Consider the following 22,548-nt stretch of genomic DNA (forward strand, 5'->3'; position numbering starts at 1 on the left):
GAAACAAGCAACAGGTTCTTCTGTCCTTGGTGGCCAAAGCTGGCACCATAATGGAAGCCTATTTTGATCTTTACAATGGAGCCTTATCTCTTCTAGGTGCATCACTGCCAGGGCATTGCCAGTCCGCCCCTAACAATGTGTTGCCCTCTACCCCAGAAGTCATCAAGGTGGACAAGATATGAGGATTAATGGATTTACCTTTTTCTTAACTTTAGATTTTCTTCTCTATTCTCTTTTTTACCATCCACTTACATTTCAAAACATATGTGCTCAGTTATTGAATGTGTCTTATCATGGGCTCATCTTAACAACATCTACTCAAGTGATTAAATAAGAAAGAGGAAGAAATAAGTATTGCGAATAAGAAAAGCCCCTGGGACACTCAGAAGTACTTGGAGGTATTTTTAGAATCTTCCGAGACGAGGATATATCTAAAGTTATATAAATAATGAGTGCAGACTCGACATTTTATATGTAAGACTCAAATGTAGCATTTGAGAAGAATGTTTTGACTGTCTAAACACGTGTTGATTGCGGATGTCTTACATTTACTATCATAAGTGACAGGAACGGATAGAAACCAATGTGTCAGCTCGAATTTGAAAGCTTCTATGCCTCAATTGAAGATGCTACATCACACTTTTCCATTTATTAGTTGTGATCTCTGTTAGGAAAAAAACCTCACATAACATGATCTCCCTAGTACGAAAATAAAAATTTTTGCAAGGTCTACAGAATTTTACTTCTCTTTGAATGCAATGGAGCTGGGGTTAAGAATCTTTCCAAAGCACCTAAATAAGTCAAAATGAAGAAAAAAATATATATTCCAAATGTTCAACTAAAATGCGATATTATTTTTCCACGTTCTTTTTTTCTCTGTTTCTAATTTTTGTTGTTTGATATTGTATCATTAAAGAGGTTGTCTCATGAAGATAACCTCTATTCAAAAGAAAGCCGGCACTGCTATAAGCTGATTTCTCTCACCTCTGGTGATCAGCTGTCATTTCCGGGGAAGCTTCGGCAAGCTAGTCACTGCCCAATGGCCATCTATGTAATGCAAGGATACACTGGGACCGCCAAGCTCAGGCACATAAAGGGTAGTCCTCCCCATTACATCCATATGCAATAATAGAGCATATGAACAGGAGTTGTCTTGATGGGACAAGCCCTTTAAAGAGGCTCTGTCACCAGATTCTCAAATCCCTATCTCCTATTGCATGTGATCAGCGCTGCAATGTAGAGAACAGTAAAGTTTTTGGTTTTTTTTAAAACGTTCATTTTTGGCCAAGTTATGAGCTATTTTATATATATGCAAATGAGGTTTGAAATGGGCAACTGGGCAGTTTTTTTCCGTTATATCCAACTGGGCGTGTAAGATTCAGAAGTGTCAGGCTGGATTTCATGTGTATTCATTATCAGGACACTTGATTAACGTTAATCTCTGTTTATGTGGCTGCACATCGCTGCTGTGTAAATGAATGGAGATGAGTGTATGATGGTGACTGGTCACTGATTGGTCAGCGTCATACACGTAAACACACCCAGTTAAAAACACAATACACGTCCAGTTGGACATAACGAAAAAAAAACGCCCAGTTGTCCATTTCAAACCTCATTTGCATATATATAAAATAGCTCATAACTTGGCCAAAAATGAACGTTTTTAAAAAAACAAAACGTTGCTGTTATCTGCATTGCCGATCACATACAATAGGAGATAGGGATTTGAGAATCTGGTGACAGAGCCTCTTTAAAGGATATATGCCATCTGGACAATCTCTTTCCATAAATAGGACCCACAGACTTGCTAATCGCAAAGTATCTGGCAACTGAAACCCCTTGGGTTCAGATGTAACCTCAGGGGGAAGCGGCAGGCAGATTATGTAATACATAGTGGTACTCCAGAGTGGGAGCACATTTGCAGCAGCTCTCTGTTCTGGTTCAAAGAGTGGGGTTCTGGTCAGGGAATCTCTCTATGACATCCATATGCCCTAAAAGGGCATATGGGTAGGGGTTTTCCAAGATTTGGACATAATAATATCAAGAGAATAATAATAAAATTATTCTAATATATTTACTGTTTAAATTCTCTGTCACTGCTCCTGGCCGGTTCTCATCGAACCTGCGTTCTACAGTGAACTTTGTCTTTAGTGAAGTAATGTCATGAGGATACATTGTACAATTGCTGCAATGTACAATGGTGTTTGGCCCCTAGTGTAGTAGCGTTCCACAAGAGTTACTGGACACCAAAACCTCATGACATTACGTGGCTTATTAGGAGAATTGGATCCCATGCTCCCACTAACGCAAACCATGACAGTTGGTGATGGTCATATCCAGTTGAAGAAGTAGTTAAAAATTCAACACAACTAATTCTTAGTTATATCTATTTCTAGAAAAGTTTGGTGGACATTATAGCTCCAATAGAGGTTGTCAACAATCTTCTATATGGCAGATCTGGACAGTTATGCAGTGATATCCATATGGATACATAATACTAGGCAGATTTCTTGTTTAGGACTCTAGGGAGGCATCCTGGGAGCAGCAATGGGGCCATATTGGTTTCTGCAATGGTTGACATGTTGGTTGTCACCCAAAATAAACATAGAAACCAAATGGTTAAACAGAAAGATTAACACAGACTCAAAGTCATTTACTTACATATGAATTAATTGTTAGGGGAAAACTATAAAAATGTTTAACTATTACTTATAACACTTCCCGATCTTCCATTTATTCATACAGATATATTTAAACTCTTCACTTCATGTTCGGTTCTGCCTTGGAAGAATAGGGGATATCACAATAACTAACGCACTACTGTGGAGATGTACATATAAACGCACAATGCACCAGCATGGGATCTGCCTACCCGCAGCTTAAGTCTATGCATCATGTTCTCGCTTATGCCAAGACTATAATTCATCCCATATGTAGTAAAAGGAGGTCCTGACGAAAATCACCTCTACTATAGAGACAGATTTAAGGCTGGGCCCTCGAAGGCTTCAAATGCAGAGTCTTTATTATACAGTTTACAAAGTGACTGTAGATCATCCCACAAAAGTGTGCAATGTAATCACCCCACTCCTGTACAACTACTAATGATCTTAACTTATGTCAAATGCCTAATTAGCTGCTTCAAGGTGGCACGGACCTGATAATGTTTCTGTCCGTGAACTGGTAGAAGCAGGACTACAAATCACTCTCTACCAGAATTAAATGTCACAGCTTCGTTGCCTCAATAGGTCTATTAATTTGTTAAACTACTACACATGTTGGGTCCCCTCCTTTATACAGCTGATCATGAAGGGTACGTGTATAATTGTATAAAGGAAAATCAGTAGTAAATATCATATATAAAAGTAAGAGGGCCCATCGAGATCCCCTTAGTGGTATTTGTGCACCCCCTGCTTGTTCACCCTCTGCTTGCTATTCCTTTAAAGGAGTGAAGAGCAGCATAACTATTATGCCCATTACATTAGGTAAAAGTCAGATGATATGGCCAATCTTGACCATTTCAGATGATCATCCACATCATTTTTTTTTTTTCTTGCTGAGATGGAAAAACCACCCAATGTTTGACGTAAAGGTGATTGATTATGTATGGATTTTTTTTGGTCCAAAACTATGTGTGTATGGTGTGATTGCCCAATAACGGAATCACTGTGGACAAGTGAATTCGTCATTCAGATATCCATTGTGTGTCAATGAATATGGCTGCCATTACATTACAAATGTAAGAACTGATATTTACAGATGATTTAAGAAAAACTAAAAAATTATTTGGGGAGTTAATAAGCAGGGTAGGTCGGTAAACAACAGACCGTGACAAGAGGACAATTTGCAGTGATGAGTTAAAGGAAAATTCCCATCTCAGACATTTATGGAATATCCACAAGATTTGTTATAAATATCTGATAGGTGCTGGTCGTACCTCTTCTGGCCCCCCATTATTTACCCCATCATTTATACCATAAATGTCTAATATCGAAAAACCACTTTAATTGGCATTATCACTGACAATCTCATCTGAATAATTAAATTGAGGCAGTTTATTGTCAGGAATATTTGAGAAGGAGAAAAAAAAGAAAAAAACAATAAAAAAAATAATCAAAACCAAATTTTTTAATATATAACCGTATGCTGAGTTAGCAGTTTTCTGATAATTTATTTACATTTTTATGTGTGACTTTATTATAAAAAAATTTTTTAGAATTTATTAATTCATTAAGTTTGTTTCTTTTTTTTACCTGGAAATGTAATTTTATATACATATATATATATATATATATATATATAAATTAAATTTCCAGGTAAGAAATAAACAAACTTAATAAAATAATTCATTCTAAAAATATAGAAAAGTGAACTAAAATAATAAAGTCACATAAGGATTAAAAAAAAAAAATTATCCTAAAACTTATAATTTTTAATTACATAGTTATTATATATTAATTATTATTATTTTTATTTATTTTTCACTTGCATGTAAATAATATACTGTACATGTGTAAGAAAAAATAAATACCAATTTAATTATATATAGGAAATATCTATATATACACACACACACACACACACACACACACAGTATATATATAGAGAATTTCACTAGAAAAACAATGGTGTGCTTGGTTTTAACGTTACTTTATTCTTTCATGAGTTATTTACAAGCTTATCTTTGTTTACAGCCATTGACAAGTCGCATTCCTGGATGAACAGTTTCCTGGAAAGTGGATTGGTCGTCGTGGGCCAGTTGAATGGCCCCCTAGGTCTCCCGATCTGACCCCCTTAGACTTTTATCTTTGGGGTCATCTGAAGGCAATTGTCTATGCTGTGAAGATACGAGATGTGCAGCAACTGAACCTACGGATACTGGAAGCCTATGCTAGCATTTCTTCTGCGGTGTTGCTATCAGTGTGTGAAGAGTGGGAGAAGAGGGTTGCATTGACAATCCAACACAATAGGCAGCACTTTGAACACATTTTATAAGTGGTCAGAAACGTGTAAATAACTCATGAAAGAATAAAGTAACGTTAAAACCAAGAACACCATTGTTTTTCTTGTGAAATTCTCGATAAGTTTGATGTGTCACATGACCCTCTTCCCATTGAAAAAACTAAATTTGGATACAAAATGGCCGACTTCAAAATGGCCACCATGGTCAACACCCAGCTTGAAAAGTTTCCCCCCTCCCATATACTAATGTGCCACAAACAGGAAGTTAATATCACCAACCATTCCCATTTTATTTAGGTGTATCCATATAAATGTCCCACCCTTTGTGTATATATATATGTGTATATTATTTTTTTCTAAGAATATCTGAATTACAAGAGCTAGAAGTAGAATCGAAGTCAACTGTGTAATGGTTAATGTCTTTCATCTTCTGCACATACAGAAATAATAGCTGTTCCTTAGCATCTCTGCATATTTGCTAGATTAATTTAGTGTTAGACATAAAAGGGTTGACCCGTAATTTTTCAAGCTGACATCAGTTTAAGCCATGCAAACCAACATAATGCATGCACCCAATAATACATTGTAGCATTACCATATTGTTCATTGTCGGCACAATGAATAATTAATATTTTTGGCCTGCTTAACTGCTTATGTCAAGTAAAGCTCTATTAACTGATTATATAAATGGTTTAATGCATGGAATAGAAAAATGTCAATGGAGTTTACGTGTTCTATACTGGATATAAACTTCTTGACACGTATTTATTGAAGGGTAAAACTAAATGGGGTGATATAAAATATTCTGATCACGGATGACAACAACTTTCAGCAACAACAATTTATAATAAGTGATTAACAATCGGCTTGTCGAGCATTTTGTATTGTATGTTAATTCTGTATTCCTATTTAACGAGCTTTGGTCTATGTGCTTCATATCTTATTGTAATTGCTCTTCAACTTCAAAGTATTTAAAGGCTTTGTCTGGTTTAGAAAGACCCTATTAGGGTATTATGAGTTAATACAGGGGTCCCACATTCAAAGAGTGTCTCTCTTTCTGGAGGACCTAGCAGTCCATGCATTAAACAGATTCCATTAATTTCAATGGACACTGTGCAGTTCTTCTTTTTACCTGTGGCGGTGCTGCAGGGGAATTGAACACTTGCTACCAGTTTCCTCCAGCAGTGGAACGATCATGTGATCAGCTGATTTTTGGAAGACCTTTAGGCCATTTAGACCTTGTCATTGTAAAAATAAAGAATCAGAGCAAGTTACTCCTCTGACCAAGTGCAATATTCTCCACACATTACCTAATAACCTAGGGGATATACAGATATATATGGCATTTGGAACAATTTACATACTGTGATACCACTATGTGTTAATGCATGGGGCTGCAAATTAAACTACTCTAACATCATAGTCCCAAAGAATTCATTTACATTACCTCTGCTGCATCTATCTTACCCACACACTTCCCTTACAGGAGAAAAGTAGTATTACATAAAGCCCATTCAACTACTTAGCAGATCTTCACTCTGTCTAATAGAGGGGTTACTGAGCAGAGGACCCTATTCTGTATGGTATATGTACCCTTATAGGGCAATGGACACAGGGGCTGTCATGACAGTTATGGGGCACCATGAAAATCTTTGCCAACCCTGTCCATGGGCTGTGTCTGGTATTGCAGTTTACAAGTGAATAGAGCTGAGCTGCAATACCTTATACAGCCATGGAGAAGAGTGGCACTGTTTTTTTGGGGGAAAAAATTTGAGCTTTTTTTTTTTTAAATCCTGGGCATGTTTCCTGTGTGTTTGTAGTTATAAGATATCTATGCTGCCAAGATAAAAAAGGGAATAAGACTAAAAAAAGTTTATCTGAACTCCGGTAACCTTGGAAATGTCATAACAACCCAGTTTTCAGACAATTCGAAGCCTGATTAAACAAAAAAACAAAAAAAAAACAGTCATTAATTTCATAGTCAGGTTTAGTTGTGTCTACTTAAAATAAATAAGATTGTCAGGCTTTCTAAATCCAAGGTGCTTTAACCTTACAAGATGTGTTCTTTCTCCGAGAAGCTAATGACAATTCTAGAAAACTGAAAAGAAACAATGTATCTGTCTTGGGTTCTGGTGTTTTTCTCTCTATTGTTTTATCCTGCAGATAAATATAATTAAAATTCTTCAATTATGTCACCTATAGATAAAGACACAAGGCTCAGAGTATAATGACTGAAGGTATGAGCCTGTAGAATTATAATATACACCTACTGTCATATACTTTATCATGATATTAGTCATTAACTTATCTCTACAATTTTTATCTAGATATGTATAATTATGTATGTAAAAACATTGCTTTAATTATCTTGTATTAATCCTGAGTTACAGCATGTCTGATACGCCATTCACCTCCAGAGCTGTATTCAAAATACAGCATTACCTAAGAAACGCATCTCTGTGCTGCCCTCTGCTGGTTATTTGTCTACACAGATCATTCATGACCTAATGTGCCCTGATGTGGTGAATTGTTGGATTAGTAGTATTTACTCTACACTGTACAATTGTATGATATATACAGAAAATCATGCCTCCCTTCAGGCAGGGCGATCAAGATGCAGTGAATTATAGGATCTCAAAAAAATCTGTTTGTCAGCACATGACAGATATGGTCAGTACACAGTACTCAATACAGTTCTTGAAAGTACTGGATAGGAAGAAATTATATAACTCAATATGAGCACAAAGCTAATTTAAAGGGTATATAGACTTTTTTCAATAATATTTTATTGCTGCAGCACACACAAAATAAAATAAAAAAATAAACTTTGCATTTAATCTCGATTAAATATTTCTTACCGTTTTATGTATACAGCTCCCAAGCATATCTACTCAATGTGTCTCCATGATTACAGACTAAAAACAAACTCTTATGTAACCCTATTACTCCATCTTCTCTTCTTGCTAGCCTATATACAACAGAAGTAGGGGCAAAGAGAAAAGACCTAACACATAACTGCAGGATCAGACTACATAGAGCGTGTTTGTAGTCTGTAACCATTGAGATACAAAGGTCTGCATAGGAGCTGTATGCACAAGACGGTAGGTTATTTTTTTTTTAATACAGACTATTTGCAAAGTTGCTTCACTTTTTATTGTAGATGTATCTGAATGAACAAATTGGTACAACCCATCCAGCATGTAACTTTGTATTCCTTATTTATAGGAGCCCGGTATGAAAGATGCTGACTCATTTTATAACGTTCTATCTGCAAATATTTGACAAGCAAAACTAATTGCTAGAGGCTGTAATAAAACTACAAACTAATTAACACTTTTTTTCTTTCAAGATTAGAAAATTCTCTAGGCGTCTACAATGACCGAACATTAGAAACATTTTCCTTTTTAAAAAAATACAACAATGATTATCAGCTTAGAACAGTTTTACTATTTCCATAATACATTATCCTGGCACTCCAAGAAAGTTATTAGAAAAACCAAATACTTCAAAATTATAAAAGGGTACGTATAGTTTTGCAGTCTTTTTTTTTATTATTGCTCTGATGCATCTAAAATGGAAAACTAAGCAACTTAGTCTTAATTAAAAATCGCCTACCATTTTGTGTCTACAGCTCTCATGCAGACCAATGTGTTTCCATGGTTACAGACTACAATCACACTGTGTAGTCTGATCCTGCAATCATACTTTCTTATGTCTGCCTCCTAGTTATTGCTAATATACATTCATAGGTAAGCTAAAGGATGGAAGGCACTATGATTGCAAGATCAGACTACACAGGGTTTAGTTATAGCCTCACTATGGAGGCATATAGGTCTGCATAACAGCTGTATACACTGCAGGTGAAAATGTTGAATCAAGTCTATTTGCAAAGTTGTTTCATTTTTCCTTTTAGAAACATTGAAACAATAAAACAAAAGTTGTAAAAGTGTCCATACCCTCTAAAGGTAACCTTTCACTAGAACATACATGTGCAGCTGAGTGCACCATGTAATAGGCACTGCTGCACAGACCTTGTGTCATTTTAAACTATGTTTCTAGCCTCCACAGTTTTTTTTGATATGGGTGCCGTTCTATTTGGCGTCCGATATGTATATTACCCTCTGTACTGTCAATGGCGCTTCTCTTTTCTTGGGTGGTGTGATACTTAGCGCTCTGACACTGTCCAATCAGCTATGGACAGTGTCAGAGCGGCTTGTGCTGTGTGATCTCTCTCGCGACATCACACAGTCTTTCCCTCACTGTGTGACAAGATCTGGAGAGAGAAGGAGAGCGAGCGCACAGCTCCGACGTCGTCGCTTCGGAACAGAATAGGAGAAGGCGAATTCACATTCACATTCTTCCTCTCCTCTTCTACTCTGCACGCTCTCCTCTCTCCAGCTCTTGTCAGACAGTCTTTAGAAATGACCCGCAAAAAATAGGGCATGTCTTACTTTTTTAATTTGCGGAACGTGCTCCTATACTTTATAATGGGAGCATGGCCCAAAAATGCGGATGACAGTCCGCGGCCGTCCGTGCCAGTGATCACAGCCGTGTACATGAGGCCTAACAATGTAATCACTACCGTAGACTTTAATCCCAATGCTTTCTGGTAAAGATATTGCAACTAATAAAGTATCAAGAAGTAGACTTCCTGGCTAGGCTAAGAAGACCCTGATTTTCCCATGTAGAAGCATGGAGTTGGAAATGTACTAGAGTTGAGTGTTGAACTGATATAATGCCTATGGGTAGAGAATAGAGACATCAAACACATATATAGAAAGAGAAAAGAGACATAAAACATCACATAGAGAGTTAATGTAGGTTAAATAAGACGTACCTGTGAGCCCCGTCTTTGGAGAAGTAGACCGTGTAGGTCTGAATGTTCCCTCTGGTGTCTACTGGTGGCCTCCAGCTGAGACGTACAAAGCGACTAGAAACCAAAACAGGGACCACATCTCGAGGAGCAGAGGGAAGGATACTGGAGCTAGGAACAGCTGTAGGGTAATGGGAGGATTCAGTCAGAGAACCGGGAGATACAAGGGTGAGGGTTACAGCAGGAAAATGTGTGGGGATAAAAACTACTTTATTTATAAAACGTGGGACCAAGCAAACATGGACCAGGAATAAATGTTGATTAAAAGTTGTGATAAACAAGCAAGTCTAAATGTAACGTAAATCATCAATATACTAGATACATACATTCAATCCCTTTCAAGATCTCCACTTTCTATCAATAGATTAGAATCTCCATACAGATAGATTCAATTCTCACAGCTTTAGTTTGTTACAATGTATCAGTTTAGGGCATGATAGATTTAGGCATTATGAGGAATGCCTAGATTCATACATTATAGCAAACCTTCAGCTGTGTGAATGAATAATACTAGGCCAGAAGGTCTTTTCAGTTGCTAAATCTACACAACGGTTGTTTTTCATTGACTGATAGTAAGAAAAGATCCTGAAATGGTGTGCATTTGAAAGACAAAGCGTGTTAGAAAGTTTCATGTTTTCCTTGTACAAAATAAGATTGGACATTTTTTTTAAACATCATGGCCCAAAGATGGTAACGACAATGGGTTACCCACCCACCCCCCTTCCGGGTCTAGTCGTTCAGAGTGGGAGTTACTCTTAGCAGCTTCTCTCCACTCTGGCTAACAGAGGTGTACAGAGTTCCCACTGTATGATGTCTATATACCCTACATCCTAATAGGACAAACAGTGTTGGATTCCATGGGCCCACCAAATAAAAAGGCTTTGAGGGCTCACCGCAAATTTGCAAAGAGTCCTCATTTTTGTGGGACATTTATGCAAATCAGAACACACAAGTTGCTGGGTTTATACAAATTCGCCTTAAAGAGACATTTGTGTTCATTTTGGGGGTGTCCCTGTGTGAAACTGAATGTTGGTTTTAATTGTTGTTATATATGAACCTCTGTCTTCATTCATACAGAACATGTGCATGTTCACTTTTAATCACATCGTAATTTTTGTTGTTTTCATTGAACACACAGGACAGATCATCAATAAGATCTAATAGGTTATTTGTGATCATCCCATAAGACATAGACCCTAGAGGCAAGTGATTGGCCCAAAGTCAGCTCCAAATAGGGCTGTCTTCTGGTGGCCCATTGGAGCCCATTATGTGTCCAAGCCTGGGGCCCACTGGAGGCCAGTTGACCCTGAGGGCATTTGGCAAGGGGGCTGTCAGGGTAGGATAACCCTTCTAACCTAATTTATATACCTTTACTTTATTTATTAACATTTTTATCACTATGTAAAATGTTTCCTGGCATCGTGGGCACTTTCACTGGCGAGTGCTAATACGTGCCATGCACAGATGAATTATGACTTCAGCGTCAGCTAAACACAAGTCCTTCTTATGCCTCATAGAAAATTAATCTCCAAACATTTTGAATTGCTACGTCTCAAACTATTTCAGAAAGCTCCTGCCAAGATTCCCGTGAATCTGCTCCTCCGCTGCCACAGAGCACATGTCCCATTCTACAAAGCCGGTACTTACCATTTTACTAGTGAATGAGCCTTTATCATCCCTAATAATAGTTTCCCTTTAAAGAAAATTGCAGCAATAAACACCAGATAATAACAGCTCTCTATTTTTAGTGACTTCCATAGTAGAGTTGAGGGCAAAACATGACAGGTTTAAACAGGGCTACTATAATATTGATTCATGGGCCATCCGTGAGACATAAAGTCGAGTCCAAAATTCTGTCCCTAATTTTTTTTTTGTCACACATTGTCTGGTTTTATTTACATGGATTGTTTTCATGGAGATCCACCAGAAGACAACCCTGAATTACCTTTTTTAGGTCAGGAGAGCCAATCAAAAATCAGCTTTTATGAGGATGAGAGTCAAGACTGGTTAGATTGACCAATGATTGGGTGATATCATTGGCGTAAGTACCAGGGTTGCAGGCCTGACAGCTAAAATGGGGTCCAGAAGGTGAAGGGACTGAACCCACTTTTATTGAAAGCCCGAGCCGTACTTTCTCTCACCGAAGTGCATAAAAAGTGCAGAGGTGCCTCACAAAAAGTGCACAAGGATGCGGTCTATGCAGCCCTTCTCTTAGAAGAGAGAGGCCCCGCATAACCATTCCCCAACACTCCAAACCATAGGCTTAGAGGATCGAGGCCCCCCCTCGCCAAAGCTTGGGGAGACCCAAACACACTCCTAGGCTTCTACCTGGGCTGCCACCCCAGTGTCCACCTAGGAGCCCGCATCAAGGTTGCACCTCCCCTCTGAAGAAGGGAGGCCGGGTTGCAGGGGAAAACGGAACCAGATGGCCACACATTTTCCCCCTAGACCTCAGGAGGGTCCCAAAAGGGCACCACATCCCAAAATCCTTGTGACAAACGTGACAAAACACAGTGAAAAAAACAAAATTAAATAAGTGGATGTGTGCTGTGATACAGCCTGGACATTCGCCAGGTATAAAAATTCTTCATTTCCCAGCCAGAAGGCCGGGAGAATAAAGGTGTGTGCTCAGAAGTGTGAAAGGAGTGCGTGCAAGTGTGCCTTCACTCAGTGGGATCCCACTCCCAGTGAGTTAGGGCACCCCAGGGTCACCAGCCCTGGGGCACATAGCAACTCGGGCTTCCAAATTACCCGACCTCCTGATCTCGATCCTGCGGTCACCTGGTCACCTACAAATGGTACCTTTAAACCAAATGCGTACACCAGAGCGATGACCATTGTGGTTCCCTGCCCTCACCTCGGCTTTTTGTCATTCCTCTATGATGGTCCTGTCTTCCACCGGCAGGGATGATTATTAACCTCAGCTTGAGCAGGTACTACACTTGATCTTAGCCAAAAGGCTGAGAAGGGACTGAACCCACTATTACTCATCAGAGATACAGGGATGTTAAATAGTTATTACGCTTCCAGCAATTAAGGTTCAGTAGGAGTACTAGTGGACCTTGGAAGGTGCTGATTCTTCTTGTGGAGATCCAGCGGGTAGGGCAATGCTCCCTGGGAAATGTATGCCAAATAGCTCTCCGCCAGAAACAATGAAAACAATCTCTCTAGTACCACCTATAGGTTACTACCCTGTCAATTTCAGACCCGTTATAGACATTGACTTACAGGGTAGCTACCTATAGTTGGCACTAGAAAGAAAGTTGTTGTTTTTTTCCTTCTGGAGCAGTAGCAGTGGTGAATAGTTACACAATTTTCTAATAAACTGTGTCAATTTCTCATGGTATCTTTTGGTTGCAGTCATTTAAAATAAGAACCTCATTATTTGTGTCCATTGGATGAAAATCAGTTCTGGTACTGTGATGATCACATACAGAAGGTGTAAGACTCGGTACAACAGAGTGCTGTAACTGAAACGTGCCATGCACCTGTGGGATTGATACATGACTGGAACAGATTTTTATCCACTGGAATTAAACAGTAAAGGTTCCTATTCAATAAATGCAAGCAGAGATTTTGAAAGCCAGCAGGCACTGATACAGAAAGTCTATTGGAAACATATCTAACTTTTCATTACACCCAGAATAACATTTATTTTCTGAAACGAGGCTATCCCTTTAATTAGGCGTGGACACCAACATGTGCTCATGTGCCAGAACAGTATATGGGCTCCTTGATTTCCATCTGCTAATTTAATAAAAGTGGGCTGTTAGTCTAATGCCCCTATTAAACCGGCCGATTTTGGCCGATGCAGCAAGCGCCGATCAATGAGACATCGTTGATCGGCGCTCGTTTGCTCCTGTCACATGGAGATATGGGTGGGGACAAGCGGTCGTTACTCCGATCACTCGTTCCTATCCGTTAGTATCATGTCGGCAGCGCGTCTCCCTGTTTACACGGGGAGATGTGCTGCCAACAACAACTATATTTTACTTTTTTTAAAACGATACGATCAGCAGATGATCGAGCGTTTTCTCATTCATCTGCTGATCGCTGTCCTGTTTACACAGGGCACTTCTCGGCAACGAGAGTTCTATGAACGCTTGTCTGCCCGATAATCACCCAGTGTAAAACCCCCTTTAGGCAACCACCCAATTCATGACTCTCCAGAGAATCCCTCATCGATGTGCCAATCCACCAGTAATTGTATGACATAAATGAGAATTTATGTAGTCCCTTACATATTATAGACAGTAGGAAAAGCTATTAGGTAGGTGTGGGGCCCTTTGCCCTGCAGGGCCCCTGTGTAGCTGCAGAGGTTCCCCTGCCTTTAATGATCTCTGAGGATGATGGAGTGACCATAGAAGAGAAGTAAAATGGAGGAAAAGACACAGGAAACAGAGGGGAGACAATGATAATCATAACTAGAGATGAGTGAATTTCCTAAAATTAGTTTCAGGTCTGATTCGACCAAACTAGCCACCGATTCGACTTGGTCCAAATAAATTTGCTGAAAAACGCAAGTGCTCTGAATGCCCTGAAAACTTGTGTCTGACTCTCTGATGTTTTCTGGGACAATATCCGAATAGTAGCATTTTCTGGTTGGGCTTTTTATAGTGGGAATGAGTCACCCACTTATACCCCTCATGATTGGCTGTGCTAGAGGGAGGGATAACGACAGTGCATTCCAATTGTTGTATTAGGGCCCTGCGGTTACTCATTAGAGTATTGGTTAATATATGCTAACTAGGCTAAATAAGGCAAGAATGAAGCTGGCTATACATATTAGACATAGGTCATCCAAACCGGACGATTTCGGCAGCATTGGCCAACTATCCAATATGTATGGGGGACTCCCGACTCTCCCCGATGACAAAATCCCATAGTAAAGAGAATAATTGGAAGAATGATATGACACAAAGTGATGAACCAGGTGAAAACATGTCAATATAATACAGGGACCTCTTATCTGTGGCTTTTGTGAATGTACTCAGACTTTCAGGACATGTTTGGATTACTAATTTTACAATAGCTGGATATCATTGATGTAGAATATAGACATCAGATTCACTCTTATTGTTGACACTACTATCATTAGTTGTGGTGCATTAATAGGATTCAATCCTTAGTAAAAATTATCCACATGACAAGTTGATTCAGTATATATGTCAGGGTATACAGTAGGTGCTCCTTAACCTTCTTTTCCCCTTTTAGAACGTAGAAAAAGTTACAACTATGACGGATTCTCTTCTCCCACATGGCAGTAGAGTGGAGCAGAACCCTCCTTTTCCCTGTGGTAGAACTATCCAGGCTATCATTTCCCAGTATATACATATAACGCCAATGTATTCTCCAGTGCTATACACAGTATATATTAAATCACATATGTCCCTGCCCCTAATAGAGCCACCAAACTGTTGTACCCATCTCATACATAGACCGATAGCTTTTTTTTTAGGATCCAAGTTGATATCAACAATATGTTTATGAAATATGAAGTAGGTACATAGAATAGTAGATCAAGGCCACAAAGTATTATGGTCTTGAATTTTTGGACACTGAAAAGGACATTTAGTTTTTTTTTTTTTGAGAATTATCCCCAATGCTACATGCATGAGTGTAACTACCATGGTAGCAAGCATAGAAGCTGCTATGTGGCCAAGCACTTGATTGGCCTAAACGCCTCCATAGCCAAAGCCCTCAGAGATGAGGGTAAATTAAAGAGAAAAATAAAGAGGGAAAAATAGAAAGCAGAGTACTATCGGATGGAGTGAAGACCATAAACGTTATAAACGGTCTATTTCCTGAACTACGTTTGGTGGCCATTATCGGATGGGGCTTAATTCCTACTTTTACAATGAGGCCCTATGGATATGTGTTAATGCCCTTTATATTCTTCTTCTATAAGTGTACACTAGATGTTTACTAGTTATAATTTCAGTCGTGGCTGGGAAACTTAGACCTAATATATTTGTCATAAAATTACAGTATGACTTCTTCATTGGCGCTCTTTCTCAATTTTAAGTAGAGTTTGCCCGCTTATAATATATACAGAGGCCAAGTTGGTCTTACTTGATAACAAGGTGTGATTAGTATTTATCCTGATACTTACCTTTTTGTAATTATGGATTTATGTAATTTAACATGTTACTATCTGTGTATATGTGATGTTTTATTTACTTATATCATAGTTCCGTGGTTATTTTATTTATTTTATATTTATAATCTGTATTGTTCATTTTGGGTGTTTATGCGGTTTATTTATTAATTTTTTAACATTTATTTAATTTTTTTATATGCATTCACTGTATTTACTTATACTTCTTATGTGTACATATATCATAAGATTTTACCACCCTGGGATATGTGGTGGTTTATACATACATATTGGGGTATTATTTATTTATTTATTACAAATTTGTATTTAATGATTTACTTAATTATTGATATATGATGGGCTTGATGTATCTTTATATTTATGTCACTAATGTATTTTATATATGAATTTCTTTATATCCACTGATTGGGGTCATTAATATTTATAACTATAGTATTACTATTTATTATATATTTTTTTATATGTATTTTGATTCCTTTTTGGTTCATTTCTTAGTGTCTTATTTATTTCCTTGGTATATTTATGTTCGGTGTCATTAGTCTGCTCCTTAAAACACAGGATGTTTGTAAAATATGTATTTGGGTCATTATGTACCCTTTAATAATATGAATTCTTTTAGGGTTATTCTTGTTTTTATTCACACACTGTTGCAGACTTTTTTCTCTTTTTCCCTTCGTGATTCGCTACTTCTCTTTTTCTGTTTCGTTATACAGAATCTTGTCACTCACTTATGCTTAGTCCATACACACCGTCATATAATCAGATCAACTTGCTCCACACTTGGTTATTCTGTACACGGTATGGGCACGCAGTTGCCCTCTTCTTTTAGTTTTTGATATACGTACGGAATTTAGGACACAATAATTACCCTCTTTTTATTTCCTTTAAATATATTTATAACTACTCGGTCACGATATAAACCGTATATATTAATGTGCTATATGCATTTTACTGGGGAGAGACATTTTAGTGGTCTTATTAATACACATATTGTTGATACAATTCATAGTAAGAGGCTAGGGAGATCGTCTAATAGAGATACATCGATGCAGGTTCCAATAACCTTGATTTGGCGGTGTTGTGCGCATGTCCGCTGCGATGGCTGCCTGCGATGCACTCCCCCTCCGCCTCCTTGGGTGCATTGCGGATGTCCGGAACTCCCGTTACGCGTCGGGATTCCGGACGTGTGCTGCCGTGCCTGGAGCCGGATGTGGGGCTTGCCTTGCTTCTGGCCGTCGCAGCGGTGATGCGCCGCTGGGCATCGCCATAATCAGATGGTTTAAACACTATAAAAGGGTAGCGACGGGACACACATTATTATATATCCCCTTGAGGAAGCATACGTGGCGAAACGCGCGTCGGGGCTTATACGGCGGAGCAGACACTCTTTCCACTCTTTTGTTGCTATTTATGGGTAAGTCCATGATTTTGACCGGTTAACTCTGTTTAATGCACTGTCTTTGGTAATATATTCCTGAAGGAGGTTGGTCTAATATATTCACATGTTTGCCCATAGACTATAGTCAGCAACAATTTGTGTGTGCGGTCTCCGCCTGCTATACTAGAGTCATATCTTTCTGTTGATTTTAACTTTTATGGTGTTTGTTTAATAAAATAAAAATTTCTTATATTCATACATTGGCGTCAAAGGCTCTCAATTGTTTCTCTGTGTCATATTGATTAGTACATGGAGCCGCCTAGATGACATGGGGGGACAGTGGTGGTTTAAACAGTCTCCAGCCTCTATTATAATTCTGTTTGGAGTCTATATATAGAGGCCAACTATGCAGAAAAGTACTGCTCGTCATTAATAATAATTATCACAAGCCATCTATCCCCATCAAAATACTAGAGGAAGTACTTAGATAATAGTTAATTAAAAATATGCAAATTTAAATATCAATGAACTCTTTAGAAAGGAAGTGCCAACCCATATTCCGAAACTGTTTCTAAAAATATCGGTAGGCGGCAGAAACATTCTACACTTGGTTGCTTTGTCTTGATTGATTCTTTTTGATTACTATATTAGTTGTGTTATCCAGTCCAAGATTTTTTTGTGAGAAGAAGGTCATGCAATGTGGTGTCAACCCACATTCAGATACTGGCTCTAAAAATATCTTTAGGAGGCAAAAACATTCTACATTGGGTTACTTTGCCTTGCTGAAACTTGTTGAATACTATTTTGGTTGTGTAATTCAGTCGAAGGTTTTTTTTGGGGAGAAGGTCACACAAAGTTGTGTCGGTGGTGGTTACCGATATTTAGAAGGAAAAATGCAGCAGCTCAAAACCGAAAAAAAAAAGAGGAGGGAGTAGACCATCATGAGAATTGGCCATGAAGAGGACCCTTGCCTCGCTATGAATAACATAGGAGTCCTGGCTATGAACCCTTAAAGGCATCGTACAGTTTAGGAAACCGATTTTTAGATACCATATTAAAAAAGTCTGAATTAATATGTGGGGCGATCCCCTGTTCATATAAATAAATATAAATAAATACTGTGCATTGCTTTATTCCCCCTGTGGTGGCGCTGCAGAAAAATTGAACATTTACTGCCATCTTTCACCAGAGACTACAGCTGATCGCTGGGGGTTCAAACAGGGGGACACATTGTGATCAGTTAATGTCACGGGACCCTTCTGAGCCACAGCTTTAACCCCTTTTCCCTTCATGGTCAGGTCATAGAAACCTTATCCTAATGAAATCTCACTTTTTATACTCAAGACGGTCTTATATAAATACTCATTGTCGATGATAATATATTTAAAACTTTTAAGGCTACAGGACTTTTAGGAGCTAAGTCAAAAAATATGTAGCAACCAACAAATATAAAACACTGAATTATGAAAGATTATTCCGGATCAAAGGATAATTGGAATTTCCTTTTGTAAATGTATTCTTAAACCCTAGAAGATTGACTGCTCAAACTCCAGCAATTTCTGCCACTTATCTGAGGCTGATTCATTTGCAAGCTTAATCTAGGAATTAGCGATCATCAGCTCTTACCTAGCGAGGCCCAGGCATTTCAGACGTTTCCATAGCCACAGAGATCACTTATCTGTTGTCATGGAAAATCCAGCAGATAAACTAACTTAACAATGCTAAAAGATTGAGAGAGTGGTTATTATATCATATTGAGGGTTTGCCATTTCGTGTCTAGGATACAGTAGGTCTACCATTATTCAGACGCACTGCAGCTTTATAGACACGTGGTTTCATTAACTTCATCATCTATTCTGTTTTTAGATACTTCTATACATAGAATAGATCATTCTACACATATAATTTTCTGTAGACTGCATATATATATATATATATATATATATATATATATATATATATGTTATATATGATCAAATTTGTGTAATACAGCCCTAACATTTGTTATTCCAGATTTACCTATAGGCCCAGTAGGCCTACTCGATGGGCAGAGTCTAAAGTGGCAGAGAATATGTACCTACAAACCGGTACTCAGATAGCCCAATATTATGGTCCCGTGCTAATTTTAATGTGATGGATACAAGTGCGAATACATACAGAAGAGGGCCTCGGTGCAAGAACAGTGTTTGGGCGAGTTTTTCTCCATAATAATATAAATACATCTCCATAATAGGAAATTCACCCATTGGAGAAATAAATCTTCAAAGATTCACTCAACTCTACTCAGGTTATCTTATCTCCTTTTTAAATGCCTCCTGTGGCTTCTGAAAAGTCTTATTTCTCATCCTGAAATCCTGGCACTGCCCATGCCTTGACCAACATTATATGATTGGTGAGGGAACGGTTTACTTTAAGATTAGCACATTCCTCTGCTGCTGATGTCATCAGTCCTGTCATATGATTGGCTACAGAGTTTTCTATGCCTACCCTTTCATCTCTCATCTTCTGTCACCAATGTTTAATAAACCCCATGGGGAGGCCAGAAATACTGTTCATTCTTCGAACTGAATATTCACTTTAAAGGGGGTATCCCCAGAATCGACAAGTGTCACCTATCCAAAGGATGGGTTATAATTGTCTGATCTCTGAGTACCCCACAGCTGGGACCCCACCAATCACAAGAACGGCAGTCACAAATCCCCTGTCCCTCCTCACTGCCATGACATTGAATGTAGCAGAGGTTAAGCATGCATTCAAGGTCTATGGGAAGGATGGAAACAGCCGAGTTCAGTGCTCGGCTTTTCCTGTTAGACCCATAGACATTGAATGGAGCTGAAGGCGCATGTTCGACTTCTGCTACAATCAAGCTTTTTTAAAGTGAGGAGGAACGAAAACCCCTGTTCTCGAGATCAGTGGGGGTCCCAACGGTGGGCCCCCAGCGATCAGACATTTATCACCAATACTGTGGATAGGAGATTATTATCGATTTTGTGAATACACCTTTATGTTGAGTTGTTAGCTGTGGTATTATTGGGAGATTGTATGAAACTTTTATTTATTTACTATGTGGCATTGTATCTTCATATTATACGGTCACTGTACTTTTATTTAGCACTGAATGACGGTATTATTATTTAGACAGAGTATCATTTTTGGAAATTGTTATGGCAGGTTTTTTTTACCCTAAACAAAAATGTAGACAAAACCCTCATAAATATTCAGCCCATGGACGTACACCAAAGAATGGGCACACAAAAAATTATATAATAGAGGAAATAAAGCAACAGCTAAAAATTTTTTATGGTTTCTGTTGCCTTTTGTCTTGGCACTATAAATATAGAATGTGCTGGTCATTGTGCCATTTATTTATGACGGCGAGTTATGTAAGAACCTCTTGTTGGTCCTATAAAACCAGCATTGTATAATATTTCACAATTGTTTCTGATGTGCATTGAGTATTTCTGGAGTCTGGAACAACAATAAACAGCCGCTCGTCCAAAATGACAACAATTACAAAACAATCACTTGCATGCTAATTTATGCAAATAAGAACAGGAAATCACATCCCTGAAATAATGTTCTGAATAAATGTATTTTGTTTCATTCAGCTAAAAAATAATCCTCTCCTTTATTGGACAAATTAAGCATCTGTGGCTATTCTAGTGCAAATTCCATATTAAAGAACTTTGGCTGCCAATAGAACAAGCATTGCCATCATTTTCTAATCAGATCTAAAAATTCTCCTAACAAACATTTTTTTGCCTATAGGGGGCAGTATAGTAGAAGTTAGTGTAGAGATATTCTGATGAGCTTGAATGAGCAATTTTCTGTGTCAAAAGGCCCCTCTGCCACAGAAGAAAACACCAATATTATAAATGGCACATGGTAGGTGGGGAGCCCTATTGCAGAATTTGCATTGGGACCCTGGAACTTCAGTTACACCTCTGTCAGGTCACTTTAAAAGTCAATGTCCATCTTTTAAGATCACATCATTTTGTGCCCATTAATTTCTTAATCTATCTTTATAGTAATGTTCTTCTAAGGCTGGGTTCACACGACCTATTTTCAGACGTAAACGAGGCGTATTATGCCTCGTTTTACGTCTGAAAATAAGGCTACAATACGTCGGCAAACATCTGCCCATTCATTTGAATGGGTTTGCCGACGTACTGTGCAGACGACCTGTCATTTACGTGTCGTCGTTTGACAGCTGTCAAACGACGACGCGTAAAAATACAGCCTCGTCAAAAGAAGTGCAGGACACTTCTTTGGACGTTTTTGGAGCTGTTTTCTCATAGACTCCAATGAAAACAGCTCCAAAAACGGACATAAAAAACGCCGCGAAAATGCAGCGAAAAATGCAGCGAAAAACGCGAGTTGCTCAAAAAACGACTGAAAAGCAGGGCCTGTTTTCCCTTGAAAACAGCTCTGTATTTTCAGACGTTTTTGGTCACTACGTGTGCACATACCCTGAGGGTATGTGCACACACACTAATTACGTCCGTAATTGACGGACGTAATTCGGCCGGAAGACCCGGACCGAACACACTGCAGGGGGCCGGGCTCCTAGCATCATAGTTATGTACAATGCTAGGAGTCCCTGCCTCTCTGCAGGACGACTGTCCCGTACTGAAAACATGATTACAGTACGGGACAGTTGTCATGCAGCGAGGCAGGGACTCCTAGAATCGTACATAAGTATGATGCTAGGAGCCCGGCTCCCTGCACTGTGTTCGGTCCGGTACTTGCGGCCGAATTACGTCCGTCAATTACGGACGTAATTAGTGTGTGTGCACATACCCTAATACAGAGCTCTTATCATAGACATAGAGTTAAATTACAACTTTCTAGCTACAACTAGGGGGAGCCCAAGAGCTTACTGCATGCTGTTTGTACATTGAACTCAATACTAAATCAGTATGCAATAAACTCACAAGCTCCCTCTAGTGGTGACTGCAGTCAGCCAGAATTTTATTGCTTAATTATTTTCAATGCAGGGCATTTGGGGCTCAGTTTCAGAAAAACAGGCGTTAACCACTATAAAGATATATTAAGAATTTAGTCAGCACAGAATTTTGAACCAAATAATGACATTGTGTGAAAAAGTGGAGATGCACTTTAAAGCTTATAGATTTTGTATCCATTATTTAACACTCATTCTTCTATCCTTTATGCAGTATTTTTTGGTACAGTGACTACTACGTGCATCTCTTTGATACA

General features: G+C 38.6%; 1 protein-coding gene across 3 annotated transcripts in view; it reads right to left on the reverse strand.

Moving 5' to 3' along the window:
- DCC (DCC netrin 1 receptor) overlaps positions 1 to 22,548 on the reverse strand; it is a 735,384-nt gene that overhangs the window by 195,479 nt on the left and 517,357 nt on the right. For all 3 annotated transcript variants that reach the window (XM_075841459.1, XM_075841451.1, XM_075841442.1), the window contains exon 8: positions 9,797 to 9,953. In XM_075841459.1, coding sequence (XP_075697574.1) covers positions 9,797 to 9,953 — 157 coding nt within the window. The remainder of the gene's footprint in view (positions 1 to 9,796; positions 9,954 to 22,548) is intronic.

The sequence above is a fragment of the Rhinoderma darwinii genome, chromosome 1 (genome assembly GCF_050947455.1).
Source record: "Rhinoderma darwinii isolate aRhiDar2 chromosome 1, aRhiDar2.hap1, whole genome shotgun sequence".
Taxonomy (NCBI): Eukaryota; Metazoa; Chordata; class Amphibia; order Anura; family Rhinodermatidae; genus Rhinoderma; species Rhinoderma darwinii.